Source organism: Ranitomeya variabilis, chromosome 5 (genome assembly GCF_051348905.1).
Source record: "Ranitomeya variabilis isolate aRanVar5 chromosome 5, aRanVar5.hap1, whole genome shotgun sequence".
Taxonomy (NCBI): Eukaryota; Metazoa; Chordata; class Amphibia; order Anura; family Dendrobatidae; genus Ranitomeya; species Ranitomeya variabilis.
This window is the reverse complement of record NC_135236.1, coordinates 71,429,535-71,446,362: the sequence shown is the minus strand read 5'-3', so window position 1 is coordinate 71,446,362 and position 16,828 is coordinate 71,429,535. Positions and strand designations below refer to the sequence as shown.

Here is a 16,828-nt window from a genome sequence, read left to right as displayed (position 1 = left end):
TGCTCTGCCTTATCACCGACACCGGGCGCGCAGCATCGCACCCCAGGACTGCAGCATTGCCCCATTTCTGCCACCACCGGCTTCCTGAGGAAGGGACCAAGCCTTCTGTGACCCCGCTGTACCACCACCGGCCCTCAGGTAAGATACCTTAAATTCGAGCAATAAGATGGACCCCCATCATATAAAAATCTTTTTTCTGCTATTTTCCACCTCAAAATTTGAGGTGCGTCTTATTGTCCGGTGCATCTTATAGTCCGAAAAATACAGTAATTTATGTTTTAAGTGAGGGAGGGGCAATCACTTTTTAACACAGGGCCCTGTAGGTTTGGATTTCTTTTTCGCTTAATAATAGACCTTCATTTAAAAACTGCATTTTGTGTTTACGTATGTTATCTTTGTTTAATGTTTAAATTTGGTGATCTGAAACATTTAAGTCTGATAAACATGCAAAATAATACAAAATCAGGAAGAAGGCAAACACTTTTTCACACCACTGTATATACAGAGACACAATATATACATAATACAAAATATGTATAATACATATGTGATACAAAATATATACATAATACTCAATGTATAAGTAGACATAATACACAATATATACATAATACACAATTTATATGGAGACACAATGCACAATATATATAATACACAATATGCCTATACATGATATACAATATATACATTATAAGCAATATATACATAATATACATAATACACAATATATACAGACATATTATACAGTATAAAACATTAGATATAAGTTGTTTGACTTTAATTAGACAACTGCATGGGAGCATTATTACATTATTACACTAGTATAAACAAGAAGGCAATAATCTGGAAATCCTTTATAGACATATTTTATGCCCAACACAACGTAGAACAGATCAGAAGTTGAGCTTTGGATGTTTTTCCATTTCATTTGTTAAAAAAATTAACTAACTTAGAAATTGTTGGCAGCAACACATCTCAAAAGAGATGTGCCCCGACCGTCTCTACCATTGTGGAGAATCCCCCCTTTTCTTTGACATCAGTCTGTAAACGTCTGAGAAGTGAGGAGAGAATTGCAGGAGTCTTAGGAGAGGAATGTTGTCTTATTCTTGTCTTTTGTGGGATTCTCGTTGCTCCGCAGTTCAGGGTCTTCTCTACCAGATTTTTTATTTCATAATGCACTGTCATAATGCCGCCCTGATACCATCAGAGATGCAGGAACTCAGCGCTGATAACAAGCTGGATGGTCCTTCACCTCTTGAGTGTGCAGGATGCGGCCACTGAGGTTTCCATAAATTTCACAATTTGATTAATCTGACCATAGAACAGTTTTCATTTTGCCTCAGTCCATTATGATTGATCTTTGGCCCAGAGAAGACGGCGGCCTTTCTGGATCGTGTTACTATTTGGCTTCTTTTTGGCATGATAGAGATTTAACTTACATTTGTGGATTGGACGGCGAACTGTGCTCACAGACAATGATTTCTGGAAGTATTCCTGAGCCCAGAGTGATCTGCACAACTGAATCTTGCCTGTATTTAATGCAGTTCTGCCTGAGAGCCCGGAGATCATGAGCATCCAGAATTGACTGTCAGTCTTGTTCCTTGTGCACATGGATTTCTCCAGAATCTCTGAACCTTTTGATGACATTATGTACTGTAGATGAAGGAAATTCAAAATCTTTGTAATTTTTTATATTAGAAACATTTTTCTGAATTTGTTCCCCATTTATATACGCAGTCCACAGATTGCTGATCTCCCGACCATCTTTGCTTCTGAGAGACTCTGCCTCTCTAACATGCTTCTTTAATGTAAAATCATAGGACTTACTTGGAAACTGACCCTCCAACTGTTTTCTTTTTATTAGTACCACTTACTTTTTCAGCCTGCTATCACAACTTTTTTGAGATGTATTTCTAAATCAGTTGACTTTTTTTTTTCCAAATGAAATTGAAAATCGTCTAACGTTCACCTTCTGATGTGTTCTGTGTTCTGCTGTCAATAAAATATGGCTATAAGAGATTTTCATGTCATTGCATTCTTGTTTTCTTTACAGTTTACACGGTGCACAAACTTTGGGGGGGAATTGATGTTGTACTATATGTCATTTATATATGTCCATATTGTGTTACAGAACGGATACACTCCCCTACACATGGCAGTAAAGCAGCGATCTGTCGACACAGCCCGAGCTTTGCTGCAGTTTGGTGCCACTTGCAATGCGCAGTCTCTGCAAGGCGTCACTCCCCTCCACCTCGCTGCACAGGAGGGTCACGTAGATATGGTGACATTGCTGCTAAGCAAGCAGGGAAATGTGCACCTGGGCAATAAGGTAAGGACCAGCTAATAAAAGTTTTTTTTAATCTACATTACCCTAAAGTTGGCGTCACACGTTACATACCGTATGTACTTTACATACAGCTTAGCTGATCTATGACATACTCTTTACAGTGGGTACAGAAAGTATTCTGACCCCTTTAAATTTTTCACTCTTTGTTTCATTGCAGCCAATTCTAATTCAAAAAACTTCATTTTTTTCTCATTAATGTACACTCTGCCCCCCATCTTGACTGAAAAACAAACAAATGTAGAATTTTTTTTACAAATTTATTAAAAAAGAAAAACTGAAATATCACATGGTCATAAGTATTCAGACCCTTTGCTCAGTATTGAGTAGAAGCACCTTTTGAGCTAGTACAGCCATGAGTCTTCTTAGGAATGATGCAACAAGTTTTTCACACCTGGATTTGGGGATCCTCTACCATCTTGGGATTGTATTGGGCAGATGATGAGCAGTGCCACACAAACCGCTTAGAATTATCATCACCAAAAAGGTCTATCTTCATCTCATCAGACCAGAGAAACCTTATTTCTCATAGTCTGGGGGTCCTTCATGTGTTTTTTAGCAAACTCTATTCTATGCGGGCTTTCATATGTCTTGCACTGAGGAGAGGCTTCTGTCGGGCCACTCTGCCATAAAGGCCCGACTGGTGGAGGGCTGCAGTGATAGTTGACTTTGTGGAACTTTCTCCCATCTCCCTACTGCATCTCTGGAGCTCGGCCACAGTGATCTTGGGGTTCTTCCTTACCTCTCTCACCAAGGCTCTTCTCCTACGATTGCTCAGTTTGGCTGGACGGCCAGGTCTAGGAAGACTTCTGGTGGTCCCAAACTTCTTCCATTTAAGGATTATGGAGGCCAATGTGCTCTTAGGAACATTGAGTTCTGCAGAAATTCTGTTGTAACCTTGGCCAGATCTCTGCTGTCATGTCGGACACTGTTCAGACCAGGTCGTCTGACAGACAGCGGTAATTCCGCCTTTGACCACTGTTTGCTCATTGGCGTCGGCTAGTTTTCGTCTGGCTGCTCCGGGGTTAATTTATCTGATCCTCGGATTGGAAGCTGGGCCATGCCCATTTCCTTTAAATGGTTCTCCTGATCTTTGGGCGTCGCCGATTATAGCTTCTGTCTTATCCGTAGTTATCTCGGTCCGGAGTGGAGAGCTGGTTGTTGGAGAATCGTTGCTGGTGGTGTATTTTCCTTGTCTTATTTACTCCTTCCTATATTTGTATTTATTTTGCCCTGCACCGTTATAGTGTATTCCTGATTGACTGCGGCGTGGTGTATATTTTCCTTTATCCTTGTTTGTTATAACTGTGGGTATTGGTCTATTGCATTCACTGGGTGGTGGGTGGTGGTATTCAGTCTAGGGCTGAATCAGGAGTCAGGGTGAGGGTGGAGGCCTGAACATGCACACCTTCAGTGTAAACTTCAGGTAGAGGGTCAGACAGGGTTTCCCTAGTCTGAGGGAAATTGCAGGAGCCCGGGTTATTAGCTCTCGCCCTCCTTGTATCCCCGTGACATTATAATCGGCCTAACAAAAAAAAAAGGGGTTTCTTTTTTTTTTTTTTTTTTTCTTCTCTGTGTTTTGTCATGGATCCCATGACTTCCATAACCCGCCAGTTGGAGGCGCTGTCCCTACAGGTCACTGAGTTGAGGGGAGCAGTGCAGCAACAGGGACTAGCAGTATCTAATATACAGGCTGGAGCGACAGGAGGAGTTAATGAGCCCAAGTTTCCTTTGCCTGAATAATTTGCTGGGGGAACGCAGTAAATTTGTTTCTTTTCGTGAAGCTTGCAAACTGTATTTCCGTATGCGCCCGATCTCCTCTGGTAATAAGGCTCAACGTGTAGGCCTGGTGTTGTCATTATTAAGCGGGGATCCCCAAGCATGGGCATTTTCGTTGCCGTCTGATTCTGCTGCATTTAACTCAGTGGAGGGTTTCTTTTCTGCTCTAGGACACATTTACGACGATCCAGACAGAATGGCTCTAGCAGAATCTAAGTTACGCACTATTTGCCAGGGGGAGCGTGTTGCAGAGGATTACTGTTCTGAATTTCGCCGCTGGGCGGTTGACACTCAGTGGAATGAGCTAGCATTGCGGAGTCACTTTATTCATGGAGTTTCTAATAGGGTTAAAAAAGCCCTCCTGATGTACGAGACTCCTGCTTCACTAGATTCCGCTATGAGTCTTGTTGTCCGCATTGATCGCCGTTTACGTCAGGGGAATCATGAGACGCCGCCTGTGGGTGAAGGTTTAGGTTCACGTGAGGTTGCTGCAGGTGAGCCCACTTAATCTATGCAAATCGCAGGGGTGTCACATGTTAAGAATCGTACCCCTGTACTCAGGAAGCAGGGAGCCTGTTTTTCCTGCGGTAAAACTGGTCATTTTATTAATATCTGTCCTCTGCTGTTAAAGAAAAACGCAACGGCGGGAAACTTCTGAGCTCAGAGGGTGTGGAGGAGTCCAGTCTGAGCTTATGTATATCCTGCATGATGATTTCTCAGTGCATGCTCCCTGCCAAAGTTGTTGTCGCTGGCAGAGAGGTACCAATCACTATTTTTGTGGATAGTGGTTCCGCCACAAATCTAATTGATGAGTAGTTTGCGCGCACTGCTGGTTTTAAGATTGAAAAACTGCCTCATCCTATCCGTGTGGTCACCATCAATTCTGCTCCTCTTCCACAGGGGGAGATTACTGAGTTCGTGGCTGAGGTTAAACTCCACATTGGGGTTCTTCATTTCGAGCAGGTCACATGTAAGGTGCTCAAGAGTCTTCCGGCACAATTGGTTCTGGGTTTTCCATGGTTGTCTACACACAACCCGGTGATTGACTGGAAAACTCAGGACATAATCCAGTGGAGTGATTTCTGTCAGGAGAATTGCCTGGCCACATGTGTGTCCGCTGTGACTTCAAGCGTTCCTGAGTCACTTCAGGATTATGCGGATGTGTTCTCTGAGAAGGGTTGTTCAGAGTTGCTACCACATCGTCCCTATGACTGTTCTATGAGGTTTAAACCAGGGGCCAAGTTGCCTAAAGCAAGGATGTTCAACATCTCCGGTCCGGAGAGACAAGCGCTCAAGGATTACATTTCTGAAAGTTTGAGCAAAGGGCACATCAGGCCGTCATCCTCGCCGGTGGCAGCAGGGTTCTTCTTCGTGAAGAAGAAAGATGGCGGATTACGCCCGTGTTTGGATTTCCGGGAGTAAAACCAGATTACGGTTCGTGATCCATACCCTATGCCACTGATACCTGACTTGTTCAACCAGGTGGCAGGTGCTAAGTGGTTTACCAAGCTTGACCTCAGGGGGGCGTACAACCTCATAAGAGTCCGTCAAGGTGATGAGTGGAAGACGGCTTTTAATACCCCTGAGGGTCATTTTGAAAATTTGGTGATGCCTTTTGGGTTAACTAACGCACCTGCAGTGTTCCAACATTTCATCAATGATGTGTTCTCGCATGTTTTGGGGAAATTCGTTATCGTGTACCTAGATGACATCCTCATATATTCTTACCGTGATGCTCATTTAGATCATGTCAGGCAGGTGTTACAGCTTCTCAGAGAGAATAAGCTGTATGCTAAACTTGAGAAGTGTGTATTTTTTGCTCAAGAGTTGCCGTTCTTGGGTTATATTGTGTCTGCTTCTGGTTTTAAAATGGACGCCGCTAAGGTGCAAGCGGTGCTGCATTGGGAACGTCCTGATAACCTGAAAGCACTTCAGCGGTTCCTTGGGTTTTCTAACTACTATAGGAAATTTATCAAGGATTTTTCTATCATTGCTAAACTGCTAACTGACATGACTAAAAAGGGTACCAATTTCTCCGTTTGGCCTGAGGCTGCTGTTCGCGCATTTGAATTTCTCAAGAACAGTTTTGTTTCAGCCCCCATTCTTGTGCAGCCAGACGTATCTAAACCCTTTGTCGTGGAAGTCAATGCGTCTGAGGTTGGTGTGGGGGCGGTACTATCTCAAGGCTCATCCTTGAGTGGTTTGCGTCCGTGCGCCTATTTCTCCAAAAAACTGTCGTCCGCTGAACATAACTACGATATCGGCAACAGGGAGTTGTTGGCTATTAAGTTGGCCTTTGAGGAATGACGACACTTCTTGGAGGGGTCGGTACATCAGGTCACTGTTATTACCGACCATAAGAATCTGCTGTATTTGGAGTCTGCCAAGCGTCTGTCTCCCAGGCAGGCTCGCTGGGCATTGTTTTTCACGCGGTTCAACTTTGTTGTCACTTATAGACCAGGGTCTAAAAACACTAAGGCGGATGCTCTGTCCAGGTGTTTTCCGGGGGGAGAACCTCGGGAAGACCCAGTACCCATTCTCCAAAAGGGTGTTGTGGTTTCAGCCCTCACTACCGAGGTTGAGGCTGAGATTGCTGAGGCTCAGGAGGAGGTACCATCTGAGCTTCCCATCAACAAATCTTTTGTACCGCTTCATCTCCGCCTAAAGGTGTTGGCGGAGCATCATGATGCTGTCCTGGCTGGCCACCCAGGGGTTAGAGGTACTTTGGAGTTGGTGTCACCTCGGTTTTGGTGGCCCAAAATCCAACAGGACGTGGTCTCATACGTGTCAGCTTGTACCACGTGCGCTAGGGCTAAGACGCCCCGCTCCGGTCCTGTTGGCACACTACTTCCTCTGGAGGTACCTAGTAAGCCATGGACGGAAATCTCCATGGATTTCATCACGGATTTGCCTCCCTCAGCTGGGAACACGGTCATTTTGGTGATTGTGGATCGGTTTTCAAAAATGTCGCACTTTGTGTCTTTGCCTTCTTTACCTAACGCTAAGACTCTTGCTCAGGTGTTTGTGCAGGAGGTGGTCAGACTTCATGGGGTTCCGTCTGACATCGTGTCTAATAGAGGTACTCAGTTTGTAGCAAAATTTTGGAAAGCATTTTGCTCACGGCTGGGGATCAAGTTGTCTCATTCGTCTGCGTTTCATCCCCAGTCAAATGGTCAGACCGAGCGTATGAACCAAAACTTGGAGCAGTACTTACGCTGCTTTGTCTCTGATAACCAGGAGGAGTGGTCTACCTTTCTTCCTTTGGCTGAGTTTGCCATCAATAATCACCGCCAGGAGTCGTCTGGGGAGTCTCCGTTTTTTTTGTGTTTATGGGCTACATCCTCAGTTTTGTACGTTGAGTCAGAGAGGCTCTTCCGGCGTTCCGGAGGAAGACCAGTTGGGAACACAATTGTCATCAGTCTGGAGGAGAGTGAAACAGCGCCTGTTGAGTGTGGGTGCTAGGTACAAACGTGTGGCTGACAGTAGGCGTGTTCCAGGTCCGGACCTGAGTGTGGATGACTGGGTGTGGTTATCCACAAAAAACATAAGACTCAAGATACCATCCCTTAAATTGGGTCCACGGTTTATTGGTCCATTTAGGGTCACCGCCGTCATTAACCCAGTAGCGTACCGACTGGAGCTCCCTACGGTGTATAAAATACACGTGTTCCACAGGTCTCTTCTTAAGAAGGTGGTGGGTTCTGTGGACGCGGCACCTATGCCACCTCCAGTCTTGGTGGATGGTAACCTAGAATTTGAAGTCTCCAGGGTGGTTGACTCTCGTGTGGTGCGCCGCACTTTACAATATTTGGTACACTGGCGTGGTTATGGGGCTGAGGAGAGGTCCTGGGTACCAGCCTCGGACATTCATGCGGATCGGCTGGTCAGGTGTTTTCATCGTCGCCATCTGGACAAGCCGGATCCTATAAGCCGTGAGGGCCCTGGGGTCCCTCGTAGAAGGCGGGGTACTGTCATGTCGGACACTGTTCAGACCAGGTCGTCTGACAGACAGCGGTAATTCCGCCTTTGACCACTGTTTGCTCATTGGCGTCGGCTAGTTTTCGTCTGGCTGCTCCGGGGTTAATTTATCTGATCCTCGGTTTGGAAGCTGGGCCATGCCCATTTCCTTTAAATGGTTCTCCTGATCTTTGGGCATCGCCGATTATAGCTTCTGTCTTATCCGTACTTATCTCGGTCCGGAGTGGAGAGCTGGTTGTTGGAGAATCGTTGCTGGTGGTGTATTTTCCTTGTCTTATTTACTCCTTCCTATATTTGTATTTATTTTGCCCTGCACCTTTATAGTGTATTCCTGATTGACTGCGGCGTGGTGTATATTTTCCTTTATCCTTGTTTGTTATAACTGTGGGTATTGGTCTATTGCATTCACTGGGTGGTGGGTGGTGGTATTCAGTCTAGGGCTGAATCAGGAGTCAGGGTGAGGGTGGAGGCCTGAACATGCACACCTTCAGTGTAAACTTCAGGTAGAGGGTCAGACAGGGTTTCCCTAGTCTGAGGGAAATTGCAGGGGCCCGGGTTATTAGCTCTCGCCCTCCTTGTATCCCCGTGACATGAGCCTTGCCACAATTCTGTCTCTGAGCTCCTTGGCCAGTTCCTTTGACCTCATGATTCTCATTTGGTCTGACATGCACTGTGAGCTGTGAGGTCTTATATAGACAGGTGTGCGCCTTTCCAAATCATGTCCTGTCAGTTTAATTAAACACAGCTGGACTCCAATGAAGGAGTAGAACCATCTCATGGAGGATCACAAGGAAATGGACAGCATGCGACTTAAATATAAGTGTCTGAGCAAAGGGTCTGAATACTTATGACCATGTGATATTTCATTTTTTATTTTTAATTTGCAAAAATTTCTACATTTCTGTTTTTTTTCAGTCAAGATGGGGTGCAGAGTGTACATTAATGAGAACAAAAAATGAACTTTTTTGAACTTACCAAATGGCTGCAATGAAACAAAGAGTAAAAAATTTAAAGGGGTCCGAATACTTTCCGTTCCCACTGTATATGTGAAAAGTTTTTATGGGGTGAGATCCGAGTGCTAAGACCAAGGGTAGATCTCTGAATGGTCTGAGATTAAAAACAGACCGATAGACTTTCTAAAGAGTCTGGTCTAAAAAAAGAGCAGCTCTCCGCTTGTGTTCCTTTGTGAGAGTGAGAGTCTTAGCAAAGATCATCACAAAGTGAAAAATGTGACACACAAAAGGGGAGATTTAAAAAGGAGCTTTCTGGGATCGATGACCTATCCTTAGACTAGGTGACTTTTGTCATCCGAGAAAATTGAATCAAGTATGCTGATCAGAGTTTGACAAGAGTGGGATTCAATTTTCTCAGATAAGGGGAAAATGGAGAAAAACATGTCTCCATTTTGTCAGTCTGTGAAAATCGGACTACGCTTAGATTTCATCCGAGTGCAGTCCGATGACTTCCACGCACGCATTGACTTGCGTGGCTGAGTGCGATTTGATTATCAGATCAAACTTGGACATGTTGCAATATTTTTTCTCAGACCGGCTCTGTTTGAAGAAAAAAATGGACACATGCACGGCTCCATAGACTACTCATTGACTTGCATGGCTGAGTGCGATACAAATATCAGATCAAATTAGGGCATGCTGTGATTTTTTTTTAGCAATAGCGTAACATTGGTCCAAGTGCAATCCAATGTTTTGCTAGATCGCACTCGGACCAAAAATATGGTCATATGCGTGGGCCCTTAGTATGGGTCATAAATATCAGATGGATTGGGGTCTGACACCAGGCATCACCTATGATCAGCTGTCTTCAGATGTAAACATGCTCTACTTTTGCCATATCATGGAAATAGAAATCTAGATACACTCGTATTCACAATTAATGACACAACTTCTGTGTTTTCTTACCTGTTTTTCCAAACTAGCTGCGGGCAAGAAAAATTGGTGAATTTTAATGACAATATGGCCTCAAAATGATCAACTTTCTAATTCCACAAAGAGTTGCAAATTACTTAGTAAATTCTTCCCATGATGTATTAGTCACAGACACTTTAGAAAACTGAGCAGCGGTGACCGCGTGTATCTGACGTCATGTAATGTTTCTGTAGATAAGCTATGATATTTTTTGCTTTCCACAGAGCTCCCTAACTCCGCTCCACCTGGCCTGTCAGGAGGGCCACCTTAATGTAGCAGAAATCCTGGTGTCCCACGATGCTGCAGTGAGCGCCGAGACACGGGTAAGTCTACAATTGAGGACGCCAACCAAACACGGACTTCTGCACGTTGTATGGATCACACAATCAAAAACCAATCGGCTAACATATAGTGCTCCCCCACTTTCTTTATGTGACAATATAGAAGCTGCACTGTTGAGTTAGAATCATCCAGGAACTATAAGGGTTAAATGGTTATAGCAGACAAGGAGTGGTTATCTCAGCCCCAGGGATACTGGGAAAGTTGTTATTGTGTCCGAGACATCCAAGACTAAGAGGTGTGTTAGAGAGTCTCTTGTCAGACTGAAGTCAGACAAGCTGTATAGACCAGTTCTTCCTGCTCAGCGATTGCTATAATCGTAGAAGCAGTCAGGACAGTCAGAGGCTTCTTTATTGTTTCAAGATAGAAGTGAGAGAGCTACAGCACCAGACTCATCCCCCCCACACACAGTATTGGTACCACAGCTACTACCAAACATCATAGTACACACCTAAAGTTTTTCAGATCATCGTTTAGGAAGTCAATACCCCATTTTATAAATGTGGCTCTATGAGTATAGGTACTAGTTGCCTAGTAAAGGTAGTTTCTCACATCCGTAGTTCACAGTCTGAGTACAGACCAAAATGTCTGATCCGGCTTGGGGGGTCTCCTGATCCAAACTTAACAGCTTCAAATACTGTATGCCTATGAGTCCAGTGAGTTTGGTTCAGGCATCTGTTGTGAATTCCGTTCTTGGGCTCCATCCTGTGGTCATGAATGGTATTTTTGGGAGTTCTGCTCTTGGGCTCCCTCTGGTGGTTTCAAGTGGAACTTAGCAGCTGCTTTCACTAATCGGTGCCCTGGCCTTGTTATTTAACTGGGCTTTGGGCTGTAGTGGATGCCGGCTGTCAATGTTCCTTCCTGTGGATTCAGTCCTTTCCTGGAAGTTCTCTGTTGGCCAGTCCATTTCAGCTTAAGATAAGTTCTGCTAGTTTTTGGGTGTTTCCCTGCCTATGACCTTTTGTTCAGTTTAAGTTATGTCTCTTTTGTCCAGCTTGTCATCATGAAATATTCCAGCTAGTTGGAAGCTCTGGGGTTGCAGATTTGCCCCTCCACACCGTGAGTCGGTGTGGAGATTATTTTTGTAAACTCTGCGTGGACATTTAGTTTTTATACTGACCGCACAGTAGCCTTTTCTTTCTTTGTCTATTTAGATAGTAGTGGCCTCCTTTGCTAAAATCTAGTTTCATTTCTGAGTTTGTCATTTCCCTCTTCACTCACCGTCAATATTTGTGGCGGGCTATCTTCCTTTGGGGGTTTCTCTGAGGCGAGATAGTTTTCCGTTTCCATCTTCAGGGGTAGCTAGTTCTTAGGCTGTGAAGAGGCGTCTAGGCAGAGATAGGAACGCTCCACGGCTATTTCTAGTGTTGGTGTTAGGAGTAGGGATTGCGGTCAGTAAAGTTACCACCTCCTCAGAGCTAGTACATTATTTGTTTTACCCACTAGGTCATTTCAGTGCTGCTCCGTAATCACTAGGTCATATAGGTGATTACTATCTGTAGAGCTGCCACCTCCTCTGAGCTTGTCCATGATTGGTTTTACCCACCAGGTCATCTCAGTACCACTCCGTAACCACCAGGTCATAACAGGCATCCTATGGCTCAGACAGTGAAACACGGATATATGAAACCCGCATACTGGGGAAATTCACCTTACAAGTCTTTTCTTTTAGATGGGCTTTACTCCACTTCATGTCGCCTGTCACTATGGGAATATCAAGATAGTAAAGTTTCTCCTGCAACATCAGGCCAATGTGAACGCGGCCACTAAGGTAAGCATAGTACCGGGGCTCAGTTTTAGTGCCTTTGACCCCTAAACTGGTTCACTGGGACTGCAACACTGACACACATCATGTGGTGAGGTAGGGTTCTTTATACAGGGATCACCACAGATGCGTAGACTGGGCTCACACGAGTGTATTTCATGGCCCGTGTATGGACTGTAATGCCTGGTCTGGCGGTGGTTCTCCCGACTCCAACTTACAGCGTCATATGTGTCTATGAGTCTGTAAGTTCAGGTCTGGAGACCTTTAGTCAGTCTGCACATTGCGTTCAGTATATGGACCATGAAATACTTTTGTGTGAACCCGGCCTAAGACGGATGCTAAGAATGAGTGGCTCAATGTCTTTTATCATGTAGACATGTATGACCATGCTTCAGGCACTTCTATGGATTTATGTAAGTGTTAGTGCTTGTGTGGACCACCGCTCCTTTTGATTGCAGTGGTGGTCATGCATGGAAACTTCATTGACTGCTGGGATCTCTACTGAATGGATATCCACTTCTATGGGTCTACGGGAGTGATAGTGTCCATTGCTACTATAGACAGTGAATAGAGCAGTGGTCATGCATGCGTTAGACACAAGACCCTGTTCTCCTGACTGATGAGGGGTCATACATTACAGGCCAGGATTTCTCACGGACGCTCCATCTTGGACTTGGCTGGCATTTTGCTTATTCATCTCCAGTAGCTGTTATAATGTAGATGATGATGGTAATAATCCACAAAGCTCTCACAGAAACATGTAATATATGTTATTTGTATATTTTCCATTTTAGTTGGGGTTTGCTCCACTCCACCAGGCCGCCCAGCAGGGTCACACCGACATCGTCACCCTTCTGTTGAAGTCTGGAGCTTGCCCTAATCAGGCTAGCATGGTGAGGGCTGCCAGTTGCCACTTGACCACTTCTGTCCTTACGTCTTGTCCAGTGTCTTAGAAAGCGTCTTCTGGCTCTGTTGTCCTAACCTCTCGTGATCTGTCAGTTTTGGGCTATCATTGTACTTTATCACCTTGTCCTGTTTTTTTATTTTTTTTCCCTGTTCTGTCACCTGTCGTGCCTCCCGTAATTCTGCCTCATCGCTCATCCGATGCCACTTCTCGGCCTCTCACGCCTCATTCTTTTCCTCATTGCCCTATTGCATCCTCCCGTGCCCTACGCCTCTGCAGAATGGGATCACGCCGTTGGCCATTGCAAAGCGTCTAGGATACATCTCTGTGACAGATGTTCTGAGTCTGGTGACCGATGGACCACCCGCCCAGGTGAGTAATATGGAGGGAGATGATCCGGAGAAAAGTGGGAAAGCTACAGGTTTTGGGAGTAGAACATGGCGAGGCCATAGTGAAATATAACAGGAGGTAGGTAAATGTCCAGGACTTTAGGAAGCACAAACCGAGCTTGGTTCCATTCTGGCAGATAGTTGTGAAGTGTTAAGAAATGAGGTCACGAGGCAATAATGGTTGTGGCCCCTTAATTCTCCACCTCGACTTGTGGCCATCTGAAGTCCACCCTCCGTAGCAAGTGGATGGGGCTTAGTCATATTTAAGACCCCTATACGCATTAGACTAAAGTCATCCAAAGCCGCAGAAATTGTCAGGATCAACCTGAAATTTAAGTTATATAGGGGTTTCCTGAATCTCCCCCGACATCTGCTGATTCTTTTGTTCTGGGTCGCCGCCAGAGGAGCTTGGCAGCAGCTTTTCCTTAGCTCTCAATCCATCCTGTGTATAGGGGAGCTGGGAGAGATCGCTGTTGGCCAAGTACCTTTGCTATGTATTGTGTATGGGGGGCTATATCATGTTGCAGATAGGGCAGAGGGGAGAAGCTCCTGCTGCAGCTAGGACAGTGCGGCGGAATGTGGCAGGATGTGGCTGAGCCCCTGAGATATTGCTCAGTTTCTCACTCTCTGTCCTTATACCCTAGTGCCTGAATTGCCAGCCTACCCCTGCATATATGTATTTATCAGATCTTGTAAGCAGATAATGCCCAGAAATCCATGAATACCATTACGATTTTCCATCAGGCTATGTACACCTTTAAATCCACAAATTTTTGTCCCGTCTACCATTCTGTGTATACAGTTCTTGTATACAGTTCTAATGTAAATTTATTCATCTTCATGTTAAAAAAAAAATCAAAAATCAAACGCTATATAATCGCCTACAACAACGTACATAAATAATCATATAAATAATAATTATAATATAATGTAATAAATTATGTGTAATAACCTACAGTCTTACTTTCTCACATCACTTCCTACCTTTTATGCTATTTTTTTCTAAATTGAATAGTATACCAAAACATAGGAATCTTATGGCAAGGGAGAATGACTGTAGGATCTGACTACATGGTTTGTTTGTAGTCTGTTACCATGGAGACAAATAAATAGAATTTAATAAAAAAGAAAATTGGTCATTAAGTCCTATTGAAAGCTTCATCTTTTTTAATTTTAGATTCATAGGCATTAATTTAAAAAAAATTGATTATGATGGTGGATATTGCCTGTAAAAAAAAAAATTGTTCCCAGTCAGATGACAACAGGGAGGATGAAAAGATGCAAAACAACCTCCTCTATATGGCTGACTGTCCGACAAATGGCCAATTTAGCAATAGGTTTAGAAGTCACGTAAAATGGATAGTAATCCTATTCTCCTAAAATTGGTTCTGGATCAGAATACAGGGTCTGTTTTTTCGCTTCAGAAACAGCGCCATCCTTATCAGTAGGCCATGTCTGGTATTACTGCTCATCGATATTGAAGTAAATGGGGTTAAGGTGCAATATTAGACACATATCGTAAAAAAGCGTAGAAAAAAAACTTGTTTCTAATCCTAGAAAAGCTCTTTAAGCATTTTGCTCCCTGACAGAACTGCTCTCTGTACAAGACTTCACAACTCGCGGCTCAATGAGCCATAGGGGGTAGCTCAGATCATACGCAGGGCTTCACGATGGAGAACAGCATGAAGCCACTGCTGGAGTCATCACTACAGAGGATCATTGATTTTCGTGCCCGGAGATATCTTCTCTTCTTAGTATTGAATGCTCCCTTTAAGGCTACAGTATCCAACATAGGGGAGGTAGTCGGGCAGGGAATAAAAAAGGTGGCAGGATTACCGAGCGGGTGTCAGGGACAGTTGGTGACTTTGTCTCTCCCACAGCTAGCCAACGAAAGGCACAGGATGAGCTTCCCAGAAACTGTGGACGAGATGCTGGATGTGTCGGAGGATGAAGGTGAGAGGAGCCATTCTGTTACCCAAGAGCATTAACGCGCTCCTGCCCTCAACCCCCGTCCTGCCCTCTTGTGTCAGTGTATATCTCTCCCATTACAGGGGGTCTCCACTAAATATATTTATCACTTATCCACCAATCCTAAAACAAGGGTCGCAAAGTGCCCTGGTAAATGGAGCAGTAGTGCGCATGCTCGATGATGAGCATGTGCACGATCACTCCATTAACTTCAGAGGCCCATGTTTTGAGTATCAATGGGGTCCAAGTGGTCAGATCGTCAATGATCCTACACCCTTAGGATAGGTAATCAATATATTGCGTGAGAGTGTCCTCCAACGCCTATGATCACCCTGAATTGGGCCCTGGATAAAACTGTGGCTCTTCTTACTTTCCAGGAACCCCCCACTTGCCTCTACATGGTAGGAACTATGGTACTTTTTTCCAATTACAAGACTCATAGCCGATCCATTCAGCTTCTTCCATCCCATCAGCCTTGTCTAAAGAGTCACAAAACTGCGACATCTCACTAATATCGAATTTCCTCTTTGGCCGGTGCACGAACAGCATTGATTAAAGGGTTATTCTCCAAAAAACAAGTTATAGCACCCCGGGACTCCTAAATGGAGCGGAGTTGTGGATGCGTGTATACTGCTCCATTCATTGTCTATGGGACTACTAGAAATAGCTGAACCTGTACTCCGCAGTCCCATAGACCATGAATGGACCTCCGCTGCATTCAACATGAGCAGCAGAGCTCCGTTCTCAAGGTTCTAGTACCCTGATCATGGGATTGTCGGAGGTCTCAACTGTTGGACCCCAAGCGGTCAGGAAGTTGTCTTATACATAGGGGAATAACTTGTTTTTTGGGGGGAGGAATAACTCTTAAAGGAACATTCCAGGAAAAACTGAGGCACCGCTAGACCTCAGGCAGAGCCTTATAGGATGGAGCATGTCATGTCCCACCACCCAGGTCCTGCCATCGGCATAACACAACGTATGAGCTTTGTCTGGAGTGTTCCTTTAAGTGTTACATCAATATTATTGTTTTATACTTTATTTCTACATTTTGGATATGGGGTATAAGGTTTTATATTAAGGGCAGGGCAATATTCCACAGTCTGGATCACTTCGTACCACTCAGAGGGATAGCTAGGGTTTTGGCTCAGGGGCGAAACTTCTGAGTGGGCCCCTAACCAGGTAACCTTGATTACAACTCGGTGACGCGCCCTAATAGTGGAGAAGAACCTCAGCAGATGACCGCGCTATTACTGAAGATAATCTCTATATAAAGACCAACATGGATATTACCGCCATATGGTCAGTGGTAGATACCAGCCCTACAGAACATGTAAGAGATCACAGCACAGTTACAGATAATGTCTTACCGCTGATGTTCTCTGATGGAATTGTTCACTTTTCCCGTCTTTTCCATCTGGCCCAGATCGACATGACAAC

General features: G+C 44.5%; 1 protein-coding gene across 13 annotated transcripts in view; it reads left to right on the top strand.

Moving 5' to 3' along the window:
- ANK1 (ankyrin 1) overlaps positions 1-16,828 on the top strand; it is a 346,825-nt gene that overhangs the window by 239,351 nt on the left and 90,646 nt on the right. For 11 of the 13 annotated variants that reach the window (XM_077262199.1, XM_077262207.1, XM_077262202.1 and 8 more), the window contains 7 exons: positions 2,132-2,329; positions 10,251-10,349; positions 12,038-12,136; positions 12,925-13,023; positions 13,314-13,406; positions 15,304-15,376; positions 15,769-15,792. In XM_077262199.1, coding sequence (XP_077118314.1) covers positions 2,132-2,329; positions 10,251-10,349; positions 12,038-12,136; positions 12,925-13,023; positions 13,314-13,406; positions 15,304-15,376; positions 15,769-15,792 — 685 coding nt within the window. The remainder of the gene's footprint in view (positions 1-2,131; positions 2,330-10,250; positions 10,350-12,037; positions 12,137-12,924; positions 13,024-13,313; positions 13,407-15,303; positions 15,377-15,768; positions 15,793-16,828) is intronic. The other 2 variants (XM_077262204.1, XM_077262203.1) reach the window with 1 other exon arrangement.